This window comes from Aythya ferina, assembly GCF_964211825.1.
Source record: "Aythya ferina genome assembly, chromosome: 10".
In the NCBI taxonomy this organism is placed as follows: Eukaryota; Metazoa; Chordata; class Aves; order Anseriformes; family Anatidae; genus Aythya; species Aythya ferina.
In genome coordinates this window covers 16,728,256-16,755,750 of record NC_140306.1, presented here as the reverse complement: position 1 = coordinate 16,755,750, position 27,495 = coordinate 16,728,256, and the positions used below count along the sequence as shown (strand labels likewise).

Below are 27,495 nucleotides of genomic sequence, written 5' to 3'. Positions count from 1 at the left end.
AAATATGTAAGATAAGGGGTGTGCAACTATTCCCTCAAATTTTCAGCTTCGATCAGCACTCAGACCTTGGCTGTAATGCATATTAATGAATAGTTTATATTTTAAGGGTAGCTTTAGAAAGGACTGCAGGAAACTTCCCTACACCAGCTCCTACCTGTTGGTGGTCGCACAGGCCTGGGGAGCCTGAGTAGTTCAGCATTAGGATGCAATCTGTGCACCATGAATTCAAGTCTTCTCTAAAACTTTTTAAAGAGAATCCCTGACAATTTTCTCCCTTATTATGTCTTTCTGAGTGCAAACTGTCACATCTCCTTGCAGCCAAATGTGTAAGTATGTAATCCACCAGGACATTTTTGAGCTGTTCAGAAGCTCTCATTTTTTAGAAGTCTTCACTGGACTTGCTGCCACGCTGTGGATGACCACGTTTGGATGTGTCTGAATGGGGAAATCATCGACACTTGAAGCCAAATTTCCCAGTATGCTCAGATTTACTCAATATTTAGTGGTCAGGAAGGGCCAAGAACCTAACATTCTAGTCATGCAAACTGACTGGATCCTTGGTCTGCCGCTGCAGCTGCAAGGACATCACCCCTGGGAAAGGGCCACGTGCTGCTCCTGTGGTGTATTCGCTGTTGGGTAGAGTAGTTGGTACAGTCAGAGAGGAGTTGTATTGCTTTGTCAAAATCCACGAATCTTTTTGCTTATTATAACCATGCTTCATTAGTCAAAATGATACACAGTCTTTAAGAAAAGGTCCTCATTTCCTGTATGGCAGGCTACTGCGTAACAGGGTGCCTCAGGGGAGAATATCAGCATTTTTCATCAGTATGTCATGTACTAAATCAAGCGTGTTTCCCTGTACATGGGCCAGAGACATAAGAAAGAATATAAAGTCATAAAATTGTAGTACAAAAGATGATCAAATGGACAGAGCATTGGCCTGTGACTGAGGTCAACGTTACAAGGTTAAATTCATCCAGCATAACATGTACAGCAGCTGGAAAATGTAATTTATCTTGCTGCAGTACCTCACTTCAGCACTAGTATTAGTATGACCAGGTAATAAACTGAAGTGATGGAGAACTAACCGCATGTGTTTGCTGGGTGAGGTGTCAGCGAGATTGGCTCCTGAGCTGTCTCTTTCCATGGCTCTCCTGACACTGCTGGTGACACAAACAGGGCACAGCAAAATACAGGCAAAAGTGAGCAGGAGGCAGGGAAAAGTAGTGGCCAGTCTGCACTTTTCCATGGCAGCATGAATTTAAGATAAAAGACAGGGACATGAAGTTGTGAGATTGGGATACTTCATTTTAGTTTGTTTCAGACACAGACTGAGTGGATGATATCAAGTTACTTAATTTCCTCATTTCTAGATTCCCAATTTAAAATCAAGGGACATATATATGCTTGAACAGGGTAGTTGTGCTTATTTAATTTGTTAGGTGAGGGTCATATAAAATACATTAATATAAACTAAAATACACAGAATAAATTTTGCCCATTTTCTTTAATTTTTAAAAACAAGTAAGCAGATGAAATCTTGTGCCCTTGAACATCAGAGTCTTTCTTTGTGCAAAACATTACATACATTGTTGTTTTTTATTGTATTATTTTAAATAATACTGCAGATACTTCAGAAAAGGGCAATACTGTTTCTACCACATAAAAAAATGATCATGATATAGTTGTTTTCTGCATTTTCCTCCTCCATATTGTTTAAAAAAAAAAAAAGAAAAAAAAAAAAGAAAAGAAAAGAAAGAAAGAAAGAAAGAAAGAAAAAAGAAAAAAAGGAAAGAAAAAAAAAAGAAATCACAAATACTATTAGGAATTTCACCCTCCCACATCCCTCCCCACAAAAAAAAAGAAATATATTTTAAAAAATCAGTAGTGTTAAACAAGTCAGATATTAAATGCACACATTTACAAGCACAGAACATTAGCAATACTGTGTAATGCTTTAGACCATGCCAAACCATATGTATGTGTATAAAGCTACAGGTAAAATGGTTCATAGCAGCAGAATAGGAAGCATATTTCACACAAGTACATAGTTCCTGTGGAGATATTCAGATGTAGACAACAGTTCAAAGTACTTTGACAAGCTATAATGCACAAGTCAGTTTTTTTTTTTTTTTTTTTTTTTTTTTTTTTTTTTTTTTTTTCTGCTACAGCATCAAATGTTCTGATTTAAAGGGAAATCCTGACTTGTCTGGGATTTTCATTTTGTGTCTAATGGGTGGCCAGCTGAAGGCTGTGTGTTCCACCTATTGGCACATTTTGCTATTTTGCTGTAAACATTCCTGAGGTGTCCTGATTCCAAAAGTTAACTTCACTGAAATCAATACTAAAACATAACCTTATAAGGCATCTACATATGCACATCCTTCACTGATAAAAAACAAAAAAAAAAGGTTGATATTTCCTTGCAGAGAGAACATAACCCATCGCAAGATTCAGCTGTAGTTTTGGGGCTTTAGATTCTGGTGGGTGCGGAGAAAAAGGGACATTGGGTTGGAAATATTTATCACTTACCACTTACTTGGACTTCCAAAGTTTTTTATTTCTAGGTTTTGAAATGGGCATGTTTTCAACGTCAATATACACCTTGCAGTTGCTTTTTTTTTTTTTTTTTTTTTTTTTTTTTGTAGCTATGTAACAGCCTGGAGTTTCAATTCTGGGAGCATTTCTCTTCCCAAAGTGGCAATGGGGCTGTGATTTTCTTTAGTCAACTCCAGTTCTGGATGTCCACCTGAAGACTCCCTCTGAGGGGGCCCAACATTCACAGCATGGTGGCTTTGCACCTTTATAAAGGCAAGCTCCTTCAAAACATCCTCTCCTAAGCACCTAGCGATAGAGACATGCAAAGTCAAGCAGGACTTGGAATATTTGAAATGGAATTGTGACAGAAGGTTTTAGACACCAAAATACAAACAAAGTGAAGTAAAATGAAATAGGTCAATTGATGATGTGATTTGAGACAAAGTTATTCTATGAAAGATGCTTTTTTATGAGGTCTGATAAAATAAGATCACAATGAAATGCTGACCACATGTACAGCTCGATGTAATATTAGGAGGTACTTAGTGATTTCTTGTGATCTGTTTTCCCCCTTGGAAGGCCAGCAGCCACTTCTTTTTCTAATAACTCCATTTGCCTGTATTTGGTGATTTGGTGATTTTGAATTACAGAGAGGACAGCAGATTTTATGACATCTCTTCTAAGCTCTCTTAGGCTGTTTGTCTCTCCCCATAAAATACTGTGCACTATAGTACAGCATTCCTCCACAGGTTTATCATACAACCATTAAATAAAAAACAGGACAGGAAAAAAAAATAATCTTCCAGAATAAACAATAGTTTGGGATATTGGCAGAAGAAAAAAGACCAAGAGACAGTCTAGAGATTTTGATATTTGGAACTAACATTTGCATACTTCATGGTAATAATTTCCATCAGTTGGATGTACATCACAAAATCTCTTCTCATTCAGAGGGAGTCGGTTCATACCCAATGGAATAGAAAGGCCTGATATCAAAAACCTATCCTGATCCTTTTGTGAAACAGAGAAGTCACAACATCCTTGTCTTAATTCCTTCATTTGCACAATACATAAATTACCTCTTGGAACTCTGCTAGAGGTTAAGGACCAATTACCCTAGTGTTCCACCAAAAAATTCCTATTCTGACTTCAGTGCAAACCTCAATACCATTCAGGGTAAAATCAGTGCCAAACCTGAGAATATTTAGGAAGTACTTTGAAGATAAGAAAAGCCATATAATGCTACACAATGACATTACAGGATCCTTAATTTCTCTTAAGAGGAATGAATATATGTAGAGACAGACAGATTGGCAAACAGTTAAAGAGACAAAGACCAAATGTATGCAGAGCTCTAAACTTGTACTTTTTTTCCTCACAATATCTCCATATATATAGAGTGACCTTGATCTCCTCCTGTTATACAAACATAGACAAACACATTTAACTCCAGGGGATGGGAAATGTCTACAAAAATGAAGCACTGGCTATCCAGACACTAATGAAAATGAAAAAAAGCCGTAGAGGTCTCCTGAAGCAGTACAAGTCATCTTAAGAGACCACTAACTTACAAGAAAAGCACAATGTATAGCTCTTAAAAATATATATTCTTAATTCAATCTCCAGAAAAACAGTGACTCAGAAATGGGGCTGTTCTACCACTTTTTCAGGCCCATTGCAAGCAGACGGAGGGTGAAGGAAGGGCAAGAAGAGTGGTGCTTCCTGTTGGCTTCACAAAACGTGCCCTGAAAGGAGAGCTCTGTTAGGTGCAAAATGCAGTTGTGCATCTGATCTGGCCCAGAGGAAAGGGCAAATCACAGACTGGTACAAAAGCCACTGTCCCCAGCTGGAAAGGCTCCCGCTGATTTTGGTGCACTTTGGATACAGCCCACATTTAGACACTAATAATGCAACAGCAGTTACACGTCCTCTGCCCACCCTCTCACAGTTTCTCCCAATATAAACAAAAGGACATTCTGGTCCCCTTTATATACATACATTAAAAGCTGAAATGGTCTGAAATGCTTAGAGATTAGAAGGCATATATCTATACAACATCACATCTGCTGGAAATCTAAGTAGAAAAGCTTTACACACATTTTACAGGTCCCTCTAAATTCTAAAAAACATTTACTGAAATTACCATATTAAAAGAAGTCATCACTAACATACCATATAATACTATTTCTTTTTCTTTTACATAGTCATTGCTTATATAGTAATTTTTTAAAAATCACTTTTAAACAAGTATACAATTTTCACTTTAAAATTAACTGGTTAATAAAATTTTGTGCAAAACAAGCCAGCCTCTATAATTAAGTGAATTTATTTATTTTTATACAAAAAAAATAGTTCTTTCAGAAATGTGTCTCCTTTTCTGTAATGGCTGAAATGGTGCCATCTCCTTTCAGTTTGGCGTCGCAGTCATTTATTGCAGCAATGTAGGATCTTCCTCCAAGTTTCCCTCTCATTTTCAGATCCGAGCTAGGTGTAATCAACTTCCTGAATTTCTGCAAAATTCAAGAAAATGGAAATCATTATCTTTTTCTTGCAGACATGCATTTCCTAAATAGATTGACTACAAAACTCCTTTCTTCTGCATGTTGGCTTCTTCTCATTTCCCTGTTAGATCCATCCATAAAACTGTATGCCATACAGTTCTCTTCCCATCACACCAGACTAAAGAATAGAGAATGAAGGTGAAAACAAAGTCAAAGTGAATTTTCATGCTGATTTAGAGTAACAGTTCCTTCCATGAATAAACTCAGCAAAATGCTCCAGGTGAGGCCTGCTATATGTGTACATTTTGTTTCTCATGGTAGTCAAAGCATATACACTGAAAAAAAATAAGATAATGCCAAGGCAGTATTGTGTTAGGCTACAATAAAGAAAAAAAAAATATATACATGCGTTCAACTGAGAACTTCCTATTTTCTAGAAATAACATCAGTAGCAATCTTGCTGTTTACAGCTTGGGGAGCAGAGATGTTGCAGGAAGCTGGCTTCCTGAGAAACTCCCATCTGTAATTGAAACAACAACACAACAACAGCTGCAACAAATACCTTGTAATATTCATGTACGGAAAAGAGCATGAAACGTCTGCAGTCCTGAAATGTCTTCAGATGATAAGGCTATGCAAAACAAAAATCTATAGACAAAGCCTATCTACTTGCAGAGATGGAGTGAGGCTTTAAGGCACTGAGGCATTAACATTAAGGAAGTATTTAATGTTAAGATTTATACAAGCTTCCTTTAAGAACACACTAAGAAAACTTTACTATGTGCAATGTATTTAATGTTTATATACTCACAGTAAAGATTTCTTAGGCCATATTTAATCAGCTCAGTGGATTCATTTCAATATGGACTGCAATCAGCCAGCACAATAAATAACATCTTTCACCTTCTCCACTCAAGAAAACAATGACTATTACGTGGAGATATAGTCAGATATATTCAGATGTCATACCCGTTGGTTCTGAATGGAGAATGATCTAGCAAGTGTGGGTATATGTTGTGAGAAAGATCGTTCAAAGGTGCCAGATAAACCCCAAACACTTAAAAAGAAATTCTTATCATCTTGTTCTGTATTTTGGGAGTATCCTATAGAATATTGAAAAGACTTAGGAAGCATGGAAGAGACTTCCATACTGAAACAGAAGGAGGTAGTGGTGGGATACCTACTTTCATTGCCCAGTATTCCAAGGAACTCCATGTAAGAGAACCATGTAAGAGATTGCTTTTCTGGAATATGAGAAATCCCAAACAGCCAAAAAAGAGTTATATTCTTGTTTCTTTGGTTATAGCCATCTTCTCTGTCTTTTGAGAAAGTATCTTATAATTAATAATCTTAATCTTAGCCTAGACCTGAAATAACCTGATACTAAATTTTAGTAAATTATACCGAATATTTCTTTTTGACTCCATTTCTCATGTAGAGAACTGTAATCAAGAAAACTGTCCAGAAAACATACGCAAGTGTTTGCTACCCAGCTCCTGGTGAAAAATTTTGTTGGCACAAACATCAGTTACCAAAACCACAGAAAGAAAGCTGACTCAACTGAAAGGCTGGTACAGATCTTCTTGAGGGATTTAGCTAATGTCAAAGACTTTTAAGCTACAAACGGAGCAGGAAAAGGAACAAAGCACCTTAAAGTTAGAGTATTGGTTAGCTACCACAGGCCAATGAAGACAGAAAAAAAAATTAGGAAATTCAGAAGAAAACAGAAAGAATACAGATGCCTCTGTTCACAAGTGATGACACCAAGCTACCACTGGAACAGGTATGTGGATCTTACCTTAGATAAAGGCATTGACTTTGCGATTAAACTGTGCTTAGTCTCAAGCAAATGAGGATTCCCTCTCAACTTCTTTTTTCAGTATTGCTAATCTGAAAATCTCACCTCTATGAAAGTGCCTTCTGCCTTCCACAGCTTAATGCAGATCCACAAAGGGATGCAGATCATGGAAGAGAGAGCCATCATCCACCCTATGCCATAGCCCCAGTCAGGGTATGTATATACATTGTTATATTTCAGAGGCTTGTATTTCACCAGGAAGAAAATGAAGATTCCCTGAAATAAGCAGAGAAACATAGTAGTAGTATTTTAAACAACACTGTGAATTTAACAAGAAAATGACCGTTTTGTCAAGGACAGTCTACCTAAAGCTGGGAAGCAGAGGTAAGCTTTACAGAGAAAAAATACACAGTAATGTATTCTTTTATGTACAGCTGAGCTAACATGTCTCAGCTCATTCTGCTGAAATGAACAACCTTTCAAGTTTAAATCCTATTTACCTCTCAATGACAATAAAACCTGCACTTTGATGGCAAACAGTACATGGTCAGGAAAGATTAAGTTTTGCTACCATGAACCAGCTGTAATTAGCTGCGTTCTCTCCAACCAGTCATGATGAATGAGGAAAGCCAAAATCGTCAAAGTTGCTTTAATCCACTGTCTGTATCTGCAGTTCTGCACACCAAATCTTTCATCCTCTCAAAAGCTCTAATATATCTGTTTAAATTCAACAGGTATATAATTAAGAAGTTTGGACCGTTTAAGTTTATGTAATACAGAAAAGTTACCATATACTATTCTCCAAAGTCTTGACAAGAATGCACAGGAGCAAATGATATTAACTTATTTTCAGAGTTGGAGAAAATTAGTCAGCAATTTCCCCAGCTTTGCAAACAGAGTAAGTGACGGAGCTCAAGTGAACCTGGATCTCCAGCTGTCCCAATGCACCTTGCTATCGGTGGGACAACTGGAAGGTTTTACTATCTAATACTCAAGCATTTGTGGATCAAATTTATGGGCAATTTGGTTATGCTCCTTTTGCAATTTTGTCTTCGTTATGTAGCCACAGCAGAGCGCCACAATGGGCACCAGTACTCCTAGCTTCTTCCTTCACCTTCTTCACACATATGAGATATTCCTTGGCCTCTTCTACTACTTAAGCTTGAAGGAAAAATATGTCTTTGAAAAATGTCTAGTCATCCACAGAGGGAAGGAAACACGAGGCTGGAGTGGCAAGTAAAATGTGTAAGTTTGGAGGATCTTGAGTTATACCTAGTAGACACAAGGTATATTACCAAAGCAGTGAGGAAAAACCTCTCTTGTATTGGCAAATGTTCACGTAGGCCTCTGAGGTTTTTATTTTTTTATTTTTTATTTTATGTTTTTTTCCCTATTATCATATATGCAAATATTTCTCACAATTCACAGAACACATAAATTTAATGTTTTTATACACATCCTGCAGAGTATTTTTGAATTAAAACATATGTTGTAAATCAATAGGCATTTTACTCTACTGTTGTGAACTATTAGCAGCAACAAATTTCTAAAATTATGCACAGAAAACCTTCGTTATGTCTAAAACAAGTTACTGAGATATTCTGTACTTACTGCACAAATACCTGGAGTTAAGACCATCCAGCACCATTTAATCAATGTTAGTGGTTTGTACCCAATCATATCCTCAATGTTGTCATAAAAGCGATTGCTGCCTGCCCCAAAAAGCAAATCAAAAGAAGATGTAGAATGTACATGCAAGAGATTATACAGGTCAGCATTTAAAACAGAACAGACAAAAATGTGGGTTCTGGCAGAGTTTCAGAGATCAAAGAAGCCATCTCTTTCTCTCACATACATCTCTCTGTCTTTTGCTCCATACTTCTGGCAGAGGTTGCTGCCTATATGTGTCTGAGTAGGAGTGGGCAGTCAGAAACTGCTTCTGGTCAGTAACAGTTTGAGCAGGCCCAGTTGAATATTATATATGCTACAAGCCCATATGTGAATCCTTAAATAGCCAGGGTCATGTGTGATCTGAAGTTCATACATTGCTTTACATAGTAAAATTGTTAGTCTTTTGTATGCAAATAAAGGTTTGATGATGCACCTTGAACATACCCAGAACTTTGGTGGCTTTCTCCTGACTTTGCTGACAGAAGCAGCAGATCTAGGAACGTTACTATGCCCCTTTTGTGTTAATGAGAAATGAACTCCAAGTCCCCTGGATTTATTTGTGCATGTCAGAAGTAGAAGGGAACATGTCCTGCAGAGACACTTCGTGAGAGAAGAAAGACTTATTGCCACCCCTAATTTCTAAGGCAGCTGAGGATTTCTGTGGTGGAGGAATGTGAAGGTCAGTCCTGGAAGGAGCAAGAAAAATGTCCATTGCACTCTCCTCATTAGAGTGGAAGAAAAACATATTCCTGGCTTGTAGCAGAACACAGGAGTGTGGAGGGCCCTACTGCATAAGAGTACAAGGCCTTCACATTGTTTTTGTGCAAACAGAAAGCTTTCATAAAAACTGAAAATGACAACAATTTTTAGCAACTCACCATAAACCCAGCCTATGCAGACACATTCAAATATGGCAACAAAAAGAAGGCACATGCCACTAGCTGCATACGAGTCAAATAACTGAAAGACGTACATCCCACCCTGAAAGACAGAAACAGAAAAAGGACAAAAAAAATAAAACTGAAATGTCATGTTGGCAATGGTACAAATATTTCACAGCAAATGTGTCTTTAATTACACAGTCAATCTGTTGTTTCCTCTGGCAATGTTCCTACTACAGTTGGCTCCTTCTTGAACACAGAATATTCATTTTTCAGTGGATGAATGTGAAGGATCTTTCCTTCCATAACACTTAAGATGATTCCCTATGCCAGCTGAATATTTGCTTTAAAGTAGTAATTACTGGAGTGCACAGGCCTACATTTCACTTGTTCCAAAACACTCTCTCACCTCCTTACATTTTTATTTTTAACTTCATTTGTTATCATATTAAACTGTAGATAATGGTGGGTGATTCTGATCTCCAGAAGAGTGCACATAAAGATGCAGGGCTTTTGTTTATTTGTTTTAATATCTGTGCTACCAATGTGTAAATGCATTAGTAGGTGCAAAATGCACTAGTAAGTGCAAATGTAGGGAAAGAAGGCAAAATCTATATCTACTAGGATCAATCTCCATTGGCATAGGGACTGTAAAATGAGTAAGCTCGAATGTAAAGTTTGAATATAACTCACGGACTTTCATCTGCATACTTAAGTGAGTCAATGTTTTTTGATAAAACATGAAATAATAACCATCCTAATTCCAGGCAAGCTTCAAGCTTTTTCTTTTAAAGTTTTCCTAACAAGCTAAATATTGTTCACCAAGTGACTTTAAGTAGCAACATGTGCAGTTCCAAAAAGGAGATCAACCAAAACTAATCAGCATCCAAAGCAAGCATGGAATCCATACACAATGCATAATATGCTATCAATGGTCCTGTAGTTTTCTGCCCTCAGTGGTGCCCTAGTACAAACCAATATGAAAAAGGTATATATGCTTATCCAAGACATCCTTCACTTCCTTACTGTTTGACTATGACTCATTTATTTCAGTTGTCAAATCTATCAGAGACAATTCTTTTCTTCTCTTTTTTCTTCCTTTTTTTTTTTTTTTTCCCCAAGATTAATCTCTTATCACATATGCTTTCAATATTGAAATAATAATGAGGAGTTTCACAGATCATTTCAATAGAAAGGAAACTTAAGACTTCCCTCTTTGCAGAAAGCTATATGAAGGAAATAGAGACTTGAGATCGTCTCTTCAGTTGAAATATAATGCTATTTGAGTAGTACACATGATCTATTACATTTCAGACAATTTTCTGAAAATGGAAGGGAACTCTAAAAACAGAGAAAACTAAATCAAAAAACAATATCTAGGATTTACTTGTTTGTTTGTTTCTTTTTGTTGTTGTTGTTTTGTTTTGTCTCAGCATTAACTAAGTGAAGGTACATTAAGGTGGACTCTTTAAATTTGACATACTATCTAAATCTTCTTGCACATACGAATGTTCTAAAGTAATTGTATATAAAATTGCATTGATGTCCAAGCAAGCATCTGGCAAAACCTCTGCTGCATAGGTAGGAAACGACCATGTCTGAATGAAAAAGTTTTTCTTTAAGGAAAAACATATTTTATGAATAATCCAAAGCCTGAAGAAAAATCCAGGATTGTTTATTTAGAAAAACAAAAGAGGACAAGGGATACATATTTACTCTTGGAAATCTCCCTCATGCATAACGCTTTGATGCCTTGTTGAAGTAGCACAGAACGGAGTGTTCTCCTCTAGTGTGTCATTTCAGTATGGGATCATAGATATCTAGATTGCCTCACTGATGATATACATACATGTAAGTCAATTCTCTCAATAACATATTATATCTCTCTAGTACTACAGAGAAAAAAAAAAAAAGTATATCTGTCCTTTAAGGTTCCCCTTGAATTTGGTCACCATTCAAACAAAAAGTTGTAGTAAAATCACTGTGGAATATCAGTCTTCTATGGTGGTTTTACTCAGGTGGACAGCCAAGCCTAGCAAGTGGTAATCTTTACTGCAAAAAGCTCACTGTGAGGTTCAGCAAATATCTGAGCAGACTGGAAACTTAGAGATTAACCAAAGCAATACATTGTAAAAAAAACACTTCTGCAAAATTCCTGGAACAATAGTCCTGCCATTTTGCATACCTTACTTTCTCTTAATTCTTCATGCTCATATTTCTGAACCTGTACATCTTGATAATGCATCTCTCACTGCTCTGCTTAACATGCAGACTGTGGGAGGAATTATTCCGAAATTTTCTTATTTTACATAGCAAAGATGATTTATCTTACTGAAAGCAAGAATAATTACAAGCAAATTGGTCTCTGTTCTGCTCTGATGCCCAGATTACAGGGACACACATCTGGAAGAAATTCTTAATCAACTTTTGTCAAGTCCTTTGTTCTCACCGGGAAAAATCACATAATACCTTTCACAAACTGACTGGCAATCTGAATTCCAGTACAAAGCCAGTTATAACTGTTGTTCTTGGAAAAACTCCCAGAACCTCACTGTTCTGGTGGATAGAAATCCTTTCCTAATTTTCAGCCTGTAATTATTCATGGCTGGCTCATACACCCTGGATTGGGGATGAGAGAGAAGGAGCCATTCTATTTGCAGAATGATTCATGTTTATACTTGCTGCTACCTTTATGACATGCTTACAGAAAGCATACGTGTACCCTTCATTTCCAGCATTTCTCTAGTCACAGGTACAATCAGCGCTGCACTCCCAGGATTATGGCTCCCTGCTCTTGTTTTGCATGTTGTCCCAGTCTGAACCAGAATCATACAGAATATTTCAGTGGGACTATTACCTTGTTCACTCATGGGTGTATTCCCATCTCTCATCTGCAAATACCTCTCTGGAAACATCTAAGAAACATAGTTTGTACCAAGGACAACAGACTAACATGTCTACAATTGCCTAATGTCTTTTTCAGATGAAATTTGTTCTTTTTTTTTGGTACCAAAGCAAGGTCTAAGGACTGTCTATAGAGCAAGTGTAAGTGACCCCAGATGAGCTGATGAAACCCTGGGAATCTGCTTCACTGGGAAACCCTGCCAAGATTGCTGTACAACAGAGACACATTGTGGCCCTTCACAGTTAAGACAGCAAGGCTTCCTCAGACACACATTCCTCTGGCATTTAATTCCACAGCTCATCAGACATGCAGCTCTTTTCTTTGCCTCTCTCCCTGGTGCAGGGAGGTTCTAATGGCACAGCAAGCAGAGGAGAGTGTGGACTCTGCCTGTCTGATGGTTGTTTTAAGAGGATAAATTGAAGGAGCAGAAGACTGTTTATACAAGTCACTCTGTAAAGCAAGCACCGAGCAGCAAGACTAAACTCACACCAAGTAGTAAAGGATCCCACAGTCCGTCCCCTACCTGGGCTCCAAACACAGTAATTGCAGACACGTATCATGTATCAATGGGATGGACTACCACCTTCAGACATTTTGGCTTACAACACCCCAAAGCAAACACCCTTGTTTGTTTGAAAAAAAAATATATATATATATTTTTTTCCTGTTACCATCATACCAAAGCAATTTATGCTCAGAAATGGACTGTATTGATTTACCTGGAGATATTAAAATCAAAGATATTTTATCTTTCTTTTTTCACTTCATCACGTTCACTGATTTATTCATCTAAGACATTTTCAGACTGGTCTGCCCAGAATAAGTCAGCTGAAACCATGACCAAGATACCTGTTTGGCTGGTGTAAAGCAGATGGAATATCCTTTGCTATATAACTTCAAATAAGATACTTCCTAAGCTCAGCAGAAAAATTGAGGATACATTTCAAATATCATGAAGCAGGTGAGAACAGTTTCTCGAGAATTCTGTAGTCATATTCCTGACAGCACAATTTGTCTATGGCAAATATTCATGTGTTTTATTTGTCATGCTTATAAGCAGACACACATTTGTTTTTGTCTGCAGGAATTCAACAAAGCACATCTTACCTCAGTCAACATTATCAGACCAATGAAATACGACACAATGGAAAGTCCAAGAATCAACAGTTCTCTTCTGTAACCCCTTCGGAAAATCTTTGGGTACATATCTACAACAGCTGTCACGAGACTTTCAACACACACGAACTAGAACAAATGACAAAAAAGTACAAATAAAATATGCCTCATCTGCTCTTGGGATTTGGATTTGCTACAAAACACTTCAAATATCCTTTTAAGTTCTCATCAGAGAGAAAGACTGAATGATCCCTGAGGATACTGTAAGCTCAAACTGAGAGGAACATCATTTCAGAATTAAAAAGCCCACAGCTACGGATTTCCAGTCCACAACCAAATTCAAATAGTTGAAGCCACTTATATTATATCAGAATTGTTTTGCCCTGTAGCAGATGGATTACATAAAATTCATATCTTTCAAATATTGCTTGAATGGGACTTATATGATGTATGACTTTTGCATGACTGCAGCAGAATTTCATTCAAAGCATCCTGCACTTTCATTTCTCAGAGGAACGATGTGCAGTTCTATGCACTTTCAAGCAATGCTAAATGAGCTGTGGCATGGTTTTTGTTATTGGTTGGTTGTTTGGAGAAGCTCTTTCCATTTTACAGAAGAGAGAAGTTCCATAAAGTTATTAGGTGCCTGAGCCAAATACATCTAATGAAGGAGGGGATGAACATTCTTGCTAACTTTAAAAATCACCAGAAAGCTGGAGACCTGAGCACCTGGCTCAGGGCTCTGTTGCAAAGTTTCTAAAATAGCCACCAAAATGAATGCCCCCAAGTAAACAATACAAAGACTGTCATTGAAACATTCAAGAGTAGGATTCAGAAATTGCTCATTTTCAGACTTTTGATAAAATTTGTTATGTTGGAAAAAAGAAAAGTTATTAAAACCTGTATTTTAATGATGGGAAATGTCATGCAAAATAAACACTGGTGATATTTATTTTACAGGATATAGTCATACAGTTTGTGAAACAAATCACACAGAGAGCTGAGCTGTGTACTAAAAATGTCAACCACTTCATATTTTTCATCAAATAATATTCACAAGTTTTATGGTCACATAGGAAGGATTTCTATGCTGTCACTTTACTGCCACATTTCTTGCTGTGGCATCTTGAAGTATGAACACACCATGTGAAATTATGTTTTTTGTCTGATACTTGGTTTCAAAATTCTTTGCAAAGTGCTTTAAAAACTGGAAAGGATTACACACTGACATTCTACTGAATTGTGAACTTCAATCACCCATATTAAAGTTCAAACTGATTTCCATGTTAACAGTGGAAACTGTAGTCAGGCTGAATCAATGATCTCAATAAGATAAAGGAATCTCTACTATCATATAAATAAGATTTAAATAAGGAACTTGAGTCAATGGTTTTAAGCAACAAATTAAGTTAGGGTTCATTCTTTCATCAGGTTAAATGCTATTTAAGGTTGGTGATACACCCATGCTAGGGAATCTGACCAAATATTTGAATGGTGTTTGTTTCATACCTGACTATCTAATCCAAGGAATATGAGCATCATGAAGAACAGAGTTGCCCACAGGGGAGAAAGAGGCATCATGGTAACAGCTTTAGGGTAAGCAATGAATGCAAGTCCTGGTCCTGAAAAGGAAGAAAACAAAGTAAACAGTTTATACTTGTGTACTGGGTCTGGCTGGGACAGTGTCTTCCCAGCAGTCTATATAGTTCTGCATTTCAGATTGTGGCTAGAACAACTTTGCTAACACCAATGTTTTGGCTACTACTGAGCAGTGCATGTACAGCATCAAGTCTTTCTTCTTTTCCCACTCTGCCTGCCCCTAGCAAGTGTGCTTGGCAAGAGGCTGGGAGGAGACACAGCTGAACAGCCAACTCAAATTGGCTAAAGAAACATTCCATACCATGTAATGTCATGATCAGCAAGAAAACCTGGGGTAGAAGAAGAAGAATGTGGGAGCTGTCTTCCAAGGTGGCCTTTGCTCAGAGAATGGCTGAGCATCAGTCTGCTCATGGGAGGGGGTAATTGTTTTTGCATCGGTTGTTTTTTACTCATCTTTCTTTCAGTTATTAAGCTGTCTTTATCTTGACCTACAAACAATTTTTCTCACTTTTTCTCTTCCTATTTTCCCCCACATCACACTTGGGTGGGCAAAGAAGTGATTGTCAGTGTGGGTGCTTAGCTGCTGGCCACGATCAACTAGGGACAAATATTCATTTAAATATTTGGTGAAAAGGCTACTCAGAAATAAGGACTTGCTTGGCACATCAGCTCTGCCTACATCCTGTCCAAATGATGAAATGTCCGAATGATGTCCAAATGAAGGTCAAGACTTCTGCTAAGACATCACTGTGCCTTACGTTCTGTTTCTTTGTGTGGATGTACAAGACTCCTATGCCTGAATAAATAACAGTGTGTTGTCTAACTCATTAACACATTCTGAAATCTGTTTTTTTTTTTTTTTCTTCCTAAGGCAGCACTGTGTCCAACATTTTGTTCAAGAACACAGTCAGTGGAAGCTGCATCTTGGAAGCCATACATGATACGAGCCAATTGCCTACTTGATTGTTCCTAATCTTCTCTCAATTTCTGAGTGCTGCTGTGGGTACATAACATTCGTTTATAAGCTGTATATTTACATAAATCTTTAAAATTGGATATTTTTGCAGCATCGTTTGTAACCTCTCAAATATACTAAACTGCCATCTCTCCTAGCTCATACTTTTCCCATTCATTTACCTTTGCTCACTTTTCAGATGCTGCAAATTCTTACGCTATAGAAGCTTTTCTTGAAGTTAGTCAGCTTTTAAAACAGGAATATAAAGGTAGATTCAGAAGGCTGATAAAGGTGCTCCTGCTTCAATAACTTCAGTGAAGACCTGTCAATATATTACTGCTTTTTCATTTAATTCGGTGTTTACAAGTTCCCATAATTTCCGGGGTTGATGTAGTCTTCTAACCTTTTTCTATACAGTTTCAGTAATATTATAAAGCAAGCACTTTAGAGAAAGAGAAATATTTTCCATGACTGTATCATGAAAGCTTTAGTTGCTTTGTAGTTTTCCTGCTAACCTTGACTAAATTCCTGAGAACCATTTCTCCTTCTCAACAGTTAACCATTATGCTGCTTTTCTTTCTGGGCAGCCCTATTTTTCTTTTTGTTCTCTTGGGTTTTAAGTGATGTTTAAAGGTGTCGTGCCCACAAAGATAATACAGATCAATTAACTTTCATTAGGTGCTTAACTTCAGGTGATGGTATGTAAAGTTGGATGGTTAATTTCATGTAGAGCTGGGAGAAAAACTTACTGACATTAGGAGATGGCATTAGCAGTCTAGAGATATGTAGCTGGATGTTATGTGTTAAGCAAGACTTGAGAGGACTTCCAAAGATTTATCCTAAAGATCTCGTTTGTCATTACTTTAAAAGCTTCGTCTTATTTGTTTCTCAGAAGTAACATACATTTTCATGGATTCAGGTCTGTCTCACTTAAAGGAAAATAAATACTTCTTTCATGAGGATATAACACTCAAGGGGCATAAATGAGTAATATAAACTGCTGGATGTTCAGCTGGACTAAGTTTGTGTTACAATAGCTCATTAACCTACTGAGTTCGGTGCTCTGCACAACAATATTAACGTTACTCACACATAAATGTATCACTAAAAATAGTTAATAACTCTTCACATAGAATTATTCTAATGAATTAAGTAACCAATATTTAAGAGGAATTTTGTCAAAATTTCTGCAAAACAGTTAACTTATCCATGAGATACTGCACAGACTAACTATTCTGACAGCAGCCTTTGGACATTTTTTGTTCATTCAGAAAACCGCTTTTGGAACTTACCTGATTCTGCCACTTCTGCAATGGGCACACCTTGTTCATAAGCCATAAATCCAAGAACTGAAAAGATAGCAAAACCAGCAACAAAGCTTGTGCCACTGTTCAAGCAGCAGAGCATGATGCAGTCTCTGAAAATATAAATAAGAAATACTGCAGTTGATCTCCAGAGCCTGGGTTTCTTTCATGTACTGAGCCATACAATTAATAGAACCCCAAGCTGCAGAAATGGACATTAAGCTCTGAAAAAGCTGCCAAATGATAGTATGCCTGAAAGAAATCAGGCAGGCATAAGCATCTGCAGGAAGATACCTTTATAATACTTCTGCTTGTATTTTAACTGGCTGAATTGCAAACCTGTTTCTACGCACTCACTGCTTTTCAACAGAATCTTTAAAAAAGCACAGTCAAATAAAATGTAAAAATGGGATTAATAACAATTTTTCTTCAGTAGTTGTAATAACATACTACAGAGGATATAAATAAATTTATAAGCTACATAAAATTATTAGTAATTTGTTCCCTGGAAAAAAATCCTATGATTAGATCTTAGCTAATATTACCCCAAGTACAGTACAATGGCAATATGTATCTATACAAAAATACAATCCTGGTTTGCTTTAAAAACTCTTTTTTTTTTTTTTTTTTAGAAGTCATAGTAATAAAAAACAGCATACAAATTCTAAGAACTTTGTATGTTCCTAAGTGTCTAGGAAGTAAGCAAAGAGAATGGGCAGAGACGCTGTCTCCCAGACATGTATCCTACACATGACAATTACAATCCTACAATGGTAATTACGAGGCCAAAGTGAAGAAATAATTCTTTATCTAGATTTGAAATTTCACAATAGTAAGTCACATTAAAATAAGGGGAAAGTATTGTTGGAGAAAGGTATGATCATTACCCAGAGCTCTGTGAAATATCATTGTTTATCCTGCTTTCAAACAGCACTTCAGGCTTGTCAGATGAGGATATGGGGATGATTTATTATGACAGTTTAAGACAGTTTGCTACAAGAGACAGCTGTGTACTTGGGAAAGTAATGATCTAACCTAGATGTCTGAAAATGAATTTGGAATCTAAAACACTGAAACACAAGCCAAGCCTCTAGTTCTGTAAAGCCTACTCCTTAGCCTGGTTTATTCCCTTACTACTACAGCTCTGAAGAAAGTTTTCATGCAAGCTGTCTATGAGAAGAAATAACCCTGAAAAATCTAACAGGTTCTGAATCCGTGTCTTAAATAACAATTATCATATTTCTCATAGAGTTGCAGTGACTTCTTGAGAATCAAAGACATAATTCATATCTTTCAAGTCCTGTTGTATATTCTGGCCAAACCTATTTGGCAATCTTTCTGCATTATTGCTTGTTTAGTTTGGTATTTTTATACTGTGAATTTATCTCATCTGTTCCTTAAGTCAGAAGTGGGCAACCAGTTCCAGCATCTAATTCCTTCACTAACGGGCCCCAAATTGCCTCCCACATCTGTTCAAAGCTCCTCCTTTACTGACTTGGACTCACCTTAGCATCAGGCACATACACTCTAAATGGCAGGAAGCAGGTATACATTTCAGTACTGCAAAGTGAGTGCTGAACTAGGGCTCTTGGGCTGTGGGAGGCTTTGGCTCTCTCTCTTCACACCTTACCTACAACTAATTTTGATGATTATTTTAAGAATGTTTTTATGCTTTCATATCCATTTCATAGAAAACCTTTTCTGTATGGCATACCATCTACTAATTGCCCAAACTGGTACAGAAATGAGAAAGAGTTTGTAGATTAAGATGTGGATGCAGAGAAGTCCAGTGATCTTCACACTCCTTTCACAGAATCACTTTCATGCATGGGCCCTCTCCCTCACTGTTCAGTTATTAACAGAGTTAAATAGGTCTTTTAAAATACCTTCTTAAAATTCAGAAAGCAGAGTTCTAACTTTTAAAAGTTGATTTTCATATGAAATTTCTTCCTGTAGTTGTGGACAGACAGGCTAGTCATGCATTATAAATGTTTTAAAGCAAAACTACAATCTAAAAGAAAAAATGGGGAGCACTGTGTCCTTTGCACTTTGCAGAGAAATAAAACAAGGAAAAGACTCATCTTCCTAACCATTCTTCTCCATGTATTTCAGCACTGAATAAATAAACCTAGAGAGATTATCACCCCAATCTATCTCACCTAAGAAATCAGTCAGTTCAATGCTGAGAAATTAAGACTAAACGTAATGAAATATTCTCGATAAAAGACATCAAAAAGATGTTATCTTTGTCAATTAAAAAAAAAAAATGCTATTTTAAAGGGGTCGATCTAACTGCTCAACATTTGTGCGATGCTTCCATTTGGAACAGCCAGTTTTCTGCAAATAAGATTTTACATAAATCCCAGGCTTTAAATGCAGTCCAACCACCACAATATTTTTTCTGGTGAGTGGTGTGGTACAGGACTTCTGAGAGCTGCTGGTTCCTGCCTATGAGAAAAAAGGCTGAGTTGGAGACATGTTGCTCCCTGCAAATCTTTAGAGCACCTGGTGGGTGCTGCTGCATCCTTGTGGGGGAAGCAAGGCCCAGGTGGTTTAAGCTGGACAGTCATGGGTAACTAGATCATCTCAGAAAGTAACAAGAGGACCACAGCCATTTCTGCACTCACAGGGAAGATACATGACCCACGTTTCCATGAGGTTGGTTTGGAACAAAATAGTTACAGGTAGGCACACATTTCTCAAGGGAAATGGGCAAAAGTGAACCTAATGGGATTTTTACCATCTCCAGTTAGTGAGGTATCTATTAACAAAACACAGTCACAGCTCCACTATTTTGTTCCCCAGTTGGACAGTAATAGGCCAAAGACTTCATTCTCTGGGAATGTAATAGTGTTTCCCATCCTAATAAAAATATAGCCTCCAGTTTGAATTGGATTCATTGATTCAGAAACCAATGAATTTTTGCAAGCAAGTGCTCAGGAAACATTGGAAGGAAAACACAAAGTATAACTGCTTTTCCATTAATTTTTTATAAGTATCCTTGATAGGAAGACATCAGAGCCTGACTGAAGCCCAAGTGAATTTCAAATGAATGGAAATCGTCAAATTTTTATGAAAACTTCACATTCTTCCAAATGAATGTCTTGACGATCACCTGAATAATTCAAGGCATAATTCAATTTATCCTCTCCCTGCCTGACAGCCTGGATAATGCTGGAAATTCATTCTGCCTTCCTTTGCATGCTTCCAGTCACTTCCTTGCCTTTATGGATTCCCTGATGGCCAATTCCCATTCCTCTTTTCCTCTTAGACTGGAAGCTTGATCAAGGCCATATATATAATTTTTTTCCCAAAATTTTGTCCATTCGTTGACAGTATGTGAAATTATTCATTTGTCTTCTGCAATGCAGCAGAAGTGAGGCAGATGCCCCATGAATTGTACAAGAGCTCGTATGTAAAAACTGTCTTCCTCAGGTGCAAGGAGTGGTGTTGTGAAATCAGTGTTTTCCCTGATGGGGAACTGACCACTGTCCGGCAGGGAGCTAGATTAGTTCTGCAAATACAGAAAACATGAAGCAGGAACAAGAATAGTTTCCTCTTCTGTCTGTTGAGGGAGTGGGAAGTTACAGAATCCTTCCCTTAAGGTTTAAATGGGTTAGGATTTCTTAGCTTGCTAAAAATTAGAGGAAACATAAGTACACCTCTTTTTTTTTTAATATATGGAGAACATTGCCAGTGGACTTTACTGACTGTTTTCATCTTTTCTTAAGTGGCACTATTGATATAAACTGTTGTAAACCCAGAGAGGATTTGGCCTCGTAATTTTCTCACTGTCTTAAAGCATTACAAAGAAAGATTAGTAAAAACAATAAAACTTAATTTCTTATTTAAAGATGTGCAGTGACTTGTTTGCAATTAACTTATAATATTAATGACCTAGATCAGGTTGCTAATGAAAACACCCCTTTTTCCCACTAAAATACATCATGTCATTATTTTCTTCTGAAACTTACCCTTAGGAAAAAAAAAAAAATCTCAGAGTGCAAAAAGAGTGGAAGCGCATGTTACAACCAGACAATTACACTGCAGGTATTTCTGAAGACAAATCCATGCATGGCCTGGTTTTCCTTTTTTTTTTTTTTTTTTTTTTAAGTGTTAGTTAGAATATAAGTTTAATTCCACTTTCCCCTGTAAAGAAAAGGCTGCATAGCTGTTTTGTACAGCTTGCTCTGTTAACACCCCTGTTTAAATCAGCTGCTTTCTGCAGTTAGCTTCTGTCTCACTTGTTTCTTCAGTTTTATGAAGAATCTTACTTTGTGACACCATAAAATCTGTTCTATTTTTTTGTGAAAACACTTTGTTAAAGGAATTGTGAAGACCGCATTCAGAAAAATAAATAAATATTTGGTTGCAGCATCTTGTCCATGAGCTTTAAAAGTGAGCTGCTGATCTATTTTACAGAGATGCCAAGCTATACTGTCAGGGTCAGAGGAGAAGAAGAAAAATTGTCTAAGTTCTCCCAGTCACACATCAAAACTCCTGCTTTTTGTAAAAAGTTTCAAAACCATTGCAAAAAGACTACTGCCATCCTTGAGGAAGTGACAGAGTAGTTTTTTAGACATGATACAACTGGAGAGAAATAAAAATAAGATAAAATAACAACAACAACAAAAAAAGAGTACCCTTAAGTAGATCAGCATCGTTTACACTAATTAGGGAAAACTCTCATTGCCCACTGTTCCTTAGGGGCATTCACTACCCTCTGTTGGAGCTTTATCATTATTCTGAAAATAACGTCAATCAGTATTGTTGGAATACTCTATGCGATTTCCACTACTTAATGCAGCAAGACATTTGGAATTTTGGCACTCGTAGCCATGTAAAACAATAACTTGTGCCGCTGCTGAGTTACTTTGCATGATTGGATAGCAGAGTACCCTTAATTGTTCCTGGATAGTTTTGCAGCCATTCAGCTGGTGGATACATTTGTGCCTGTGGTTTCTAGTCTCCCAGCTCTCTCTTTCTCTGCAGGATCCTACTGTTTGCTGTTTCTCTGGCAGAAGAGCAAATTGTTGCTAAGATAGTGAACACATTTTCTAAAACTGGCTCCTAAACTCTCCAGGTAAAATTATAACTAAGAATTTAAATTCCAACCCCATTTATTTATTTTGCTTTGGCTTTGGGGCTATATTATTATTTCCTTTAGAGAAAAATGAAAATTTAATTCTCTGTCTATCATAATGGAGTCAGTACATTCAAACTATCATGTACTGTCTTGTACATGTATTAGAGGCTGTTAACAGTAAGAAAGCTAATTCAATAACTACAAATGCCAGAGGAAAAACATAGTGTTCATTTTCCTGCCTGTGCCAGTAAAATCAAATGGGAACTTTGTGTTAGAGTCATATCTTTTTGACTGATTCAGAAAAGATTAAAACCTGCTGAAGTCATTAGCAATTTCCTTACTGATTTCTATAAAGACTAGAAATGACATGCTATCATTTTCTACTGTGGCCTATCTAGGAGCTAGTAAACTATGGAAAAAATAACATTCAGAACACAGTCCAAACTAGGGTGAGTTTTGATAACAATTTTTCATATAACTTTTTTTTTTTTTTAAACTGATATACATTATACGATCAAATACAGCATACATACAATGTATGGAATTCAGTATACTATACACATGTGTGTGTACTGAGTGACATGGCTGCGCAAGGGTCAGATGTGATCAAAGGGGTAAAACCACCAAAATTTAGAAAAGAGTACTGAAAAAAATATAAAGAAAGCATTACAGGTCTCTGTTCAATGAAAATATGTGCCTGTGCTTATGATTCCTCATGCAAGTGGCTGAAGGTAAAGGGAAATACTTCAGAGTGAAGCTATAAAGTAATGTGTAGAAGATATTACCTGTAGCAGTTGTTATTATAGTTGTTGTAACTTCCCAGAGCTGTCAAGCACCCCAAGCAGATTGCATAAGAGAAAAATATCTGTGTACCAGCATCAACCCAAACCTGAGGAAAAGAAACGGAGTAGTTAAAAGAGCTCAATAAGGAATCATAGTTACTTGTATACTGACCACAAATTTGCAGAGGCCGCTATACAGGGCAATAGTACCTTGTAACCCTTTTGTAAATCGCAACCTGAAAAGCAATATATACTGTGAGTTAAATTCCCCTCTCCTTCCTAAAGGTATAAACAAGAAACATCTCAGATTGTCTTTACGTAGTCAAACTAACCTAAGGCAGAAAGAGACAGACTTTCAGAGAAGAACATCATCAAGTAAAAGTCTCCAATGGTTCTGTTACCACTATAAGGTGTTCACTATAAGGTGTTAGTAATTGTCTGCTAAACAGAGTCAGCTGCATTTATCTCATTCTCACTCAATCTTTTTTTTTTTTTTATTCAGATATAAAAATTTACCATGAAGGAACACTTTAAAATATGCCATTTATAGATAATATACAAATTAAGATGAGCTGGGGAAAGAGAAACCAATTTATCCAGGGAAAGGTGGTTGTTGTTGTTTGTTTGGGTGTTTTTGTTTTGTTTTGTTTTCAATAATTAATGGCCACAGTTAAGCAGCAGGACATAGTTGTTCCAGTCATTGTACAGTTAAAGAATATAAGTTCTGTAGAGCTCATCAAGTAAATAAATTTATAATTACCAGTATAGCAACATTTATATCCCAAACTGATGAAAACACTAAATCACAAATAAGAAAAAAGAGAAGGAAAAAAAGCACAAACTGACACAACACAATTATTATCCTCACAGCAACCACAAAAAATTAATATAATTTTTTTTAGTTTCAAAAACACCTCAGTGAAACAGTTTATTTCATCAAGCGTTCCACTAAAATCTGGGTGTGTTACAACTGAAGGTGAATATCTTTTAACTCCTGATTTCATCATGAGAGTGATGTGAAGAAGCCACAGCTACACAGCTGCGCTATTTCCAATACAATAAATTCCACCTCCTGGTTTCCTGCGATGATTGAGCTCTGTAAGTTGCTTTTTAAAGCAGAGTAACCAAAGTGCTTTTCAGAGAACTAACAAAGCATTGTCTGGCTGATAACCAGAGGCAATAGCTATGTAGCCAATTGCTACTCTGAGTCTGAGACAGCAAGAAAATAAAATTCCACTCAGGTAATGATTTCATGACTGTACTAATGGTAATACAATACTCATAAACGTATGAAGGGGATGTGTTTGTTTTACATGTGATCAAGTGAGTCTTTGGTTTCTGGAACAATTGAGGGTGTTTCTGTTTAGGAATAACATTAACATCAGATTTGATTTGCATCAGTGTCTTAAATGGTTTCATTGCTGTCATACTGAATAAGATACAGCTGATTACATCTCAAAGTTTCACCACTTGGTAAGGGAAAAACTGCACAGAGAAAAAGCCTTTTGACAGACAGGCTTTTTAACAAGATTGGAAGCTCCCAAAAAGCTGTAAGTAGCATAAGTCAACTGAAAATGCACGGTCTTCTTAAGCACAAACAAAAGCTAGGAAACTGGATCAGCAGACGTAGAATCTGCTGTTTCCTTCCGTTTCAGTTTTTACACACCGTATTGTTGTGGTGCATTGTATGGCACTTAGATGAGCATTAGCCTTTCCTGTTGGCACAGGCCAGCTCCACAAAGTCTGATTATTCCTGGGACAGTAAGTACTAGTGGAAATGGGGGCAAAGTGGAATTGTATTCCGAAGTGAGAAACTCTAGAGCTGCTTGAGAAGAACAGCAGAGAGCACATTCTTCTGGAGGTCCTGCACACCTAATTAGAAAAAAAAAAAGATGAAAATCTGGCCTTAAGTGGTATCATTTCCTTCAGAGAAAACAATCTCCACTAAGAACAATGACATCTGACTGAGAATCAACATAAAAACAGCAGCAGATACTTTAAACAAAAACATGTTCTGTAAGCAAGGGTTCAGATATATATAAAAGTTGAATCAGATTGAAAAGCCCTTTGGTTTTGTTGCACTGTGTGACAGTAAACTAGAATTTTCACCAGAACTTATGGCTAATGCTTAAAATACAAGAAGAAAGCAATTTTATTTACTGTATGGAACAACAGAATCTGTGTAGCTTTGTTTGGGTTATGGACTTGAAGTACCAGTGACAGAATTTGTGATGACCGTTAATATTTCAATTTTGGGTTTCCAAAGTGGCAAAAATATCTACAATTGATCAAAGAAGTGAATCAGGAAATTAATTTAGAAATCACAGGTAGGTTTTTGACAGTTGGAAAAGTATGAGATGGACCAACTCTTCTATTTTGTCACAAGCCTGAACATGTCAAAGTTTGGAAAGCAAGCAGCTGATAGTACAGATCACTTCTTTACTTTTTTTTGCCCTAACAGCTCATGACCATTTGACAAATTTTGTATTAGACTTCAGCTCTCATTAGGGGTTGGAGATTTTGTTGACTTACTGTCGTGGTTTAACCCGGCTGGCAGCTAAACACCACGCAGCCGTTCGCTCACCCTCCCCCCTCCCTCTCTGGGACGGGGGAGAGAAATGGAAAGTGAAGCCCGTGAGTTGAGACAAAGACAGTTTAATAAGACAGGAAAATAATAATAATAATAATAATAATAATACAATGATGATAATAGTACTACTACTAATAATATGTACAAACAAGTGATGCACAATGCAATTGCTCACCACCCGCTGACCGATGCCCAGCCTAACCCCGAGCAGTCCGGCCCCCTCCCCCCGGCTAGCCACCCCTATATATTGTTTAGCATGACGTCAGATGGTATGGAATACCCCTTTGGCTAGTTCGGGTCACCTGTCCTGGGTCTGTCCCCTCCCAGCTCTTACTGCACCCCCAGCCTGCCTGTTGGCAGGACAGAGCAAAAGGCTGAGGTGTCCTTGGCTTGGTATAAGCACTGCTCTGCAACAATTAAAACATCGGGGTGTTATCAGCACTCTTCTCATCCTAAGCCAAAACACAGCATTCCACCAGCTACTAGGAAGAAAATTAACTCTGTTCTAACTGAAACCAGGACATCTATCCACCCCTTATTCCATACCATTTATGTCATGCTCAGGTTACACTCTTTTCCATACATTCTAATTAGTCACCTATAGTAGTCATGGTAGTGGTAACATACAGTATTATATAGCAATTAACATTGTACAATTCAGTTCATGGGCTATTCTCACCCAGTATTAAATCTCCTTGAGGTACACACCGGACCTCTCCGTTCTTTTGCATCACCCACCAAGTGTATCCAGGTCCCTGAGCGAAAACAATTCCACGAATGGGTTTGCCTTTTCCTGAGGCAGGAGTAGCCCAGACTGTTTTACCCAGCATATTTTTTACATGCACTACAGGAACTTTATCCCCATCTACAGTACGTAACAGGTTTGATTGGGCAGGTCCAGCTCGGTTGGCAGATCCCCTAGTATTGACTAACCAGGTGGCCTTTGCCAAATGCGTATCCCAGTTTTTGAATGTCCCAGCGCCCATTGCTTTCAATGTAGTCTTTAACAGTCCATTGTATCGTTCAACTTTCCCGGAGGCTGGTGCATAATAGGGGATGTGATACACCCACTCAATACCATGCTTTTTGGCCCAAGTGTCTATAAGGTTGTTTCGGAAATGAGTTCCATTGTCTGACTCTATTCTTTCTGGGGTACCATGTCGCCATAGGACTTGCTTTTCAAGGCCCAGGATAGTGTTCCGGGCGGTGGCATGAGGCACAGGATATGTTTCCAGCCATCCGGTGGTTGCTTCCACCATTGTAAGTACGTGGCGCTTGCCATTGCGAGTTTGAGGGAGTGTGATGTAATCAATCTGCCAGGCCTCTCCATATTTATATTTCAGCCATCGTCCTCCATACCAAAGAGGCTTTGACCGTTTGGCTTGCTTGATTGCAGCACATGTTTCACAGTCATGAATAACCTGTGCTATAGCGTCCATGGTCAGGTCCACCCCTCGATCACGAGCCCATCTGTATGTTGCATCTCTACCTTGATGGCCTGAGGTGTCATGGGCCCATCGGGCTATAAATAATTCACCTTTATGCTGCCAATCCAGATCCACCTGAGCTACTTCAATCTTAGCAGCCTGATCCACCTGCTGGTTGTTCTGATGTTCTTCAGTAGCCCGATTCTTGGGCACATGAGCATCTACGTGATGTACTTTCACAGCCAGGTTCTCTACCCGAGCAGCAATATCTTGCCACAATGCAGCAGCCCAGATGGGTTTGCCCCTACGCTGCCAGTTGTTTTGCTTCCATTGCTGTAACCA

At 37.6% G+C, this 27,495-nt stretch overlaps 1 protein-coding gene across 2 annotated transcripts in view; it reads right to left on the bottom strand.

Moving 5' to 3' along the window:
• Positions 1 to 2,083: 2,083 nt before the first annotated feature.
• SLC6A11 (solute carrier family 6 member 11) overlaps positions 2,084 to 27,495 on the bottom strand; it is a 96,911-nt gene continuing 71,499 nt past the window's right edge. For both annotated transcript variants that reach the window (XM_084531513.1, XM_084531514.1), the window contains exons 8-15: positions 23,140 to 23,243; positions 17,257 to 17,381; positions 14,920 to 15,032; positions 13,402 to 13,539; positions 9,387 to 9,489; positions 8,449 to 8,549; positions 6,943 to 7,113; positions 2,084 to 5,048 (exon numbers count right to left, since the gene is read on the bottom strand). In XM_084531513.1, the coding sequence (XP_084387639.1) occupies positions 4,896 to 5,048; positions 6,943 to 7,113; positions 8,449 to 8,549; positions 9,387 to 9,489; positions 13,402 to 13,539; positions 14,920 to 15,032; positions 17,257 to 17,381; positions 23,140 to 23,243 (1,008 nt within the window). In that variant the 3' untranslated portion in view covers positions 2,084 to 4,895. The remainder of the gene's footprint in view (positions 5,049 to 6,942; positions 7,114 to 8,448; positions 8,550 to 9,386; positions 9,490 to 13,401; positions 13,540 to 14,919; positions 15,033 to 17,256; positions 17,382 to 23,139; positions 23,244 to 27,495) is intronic.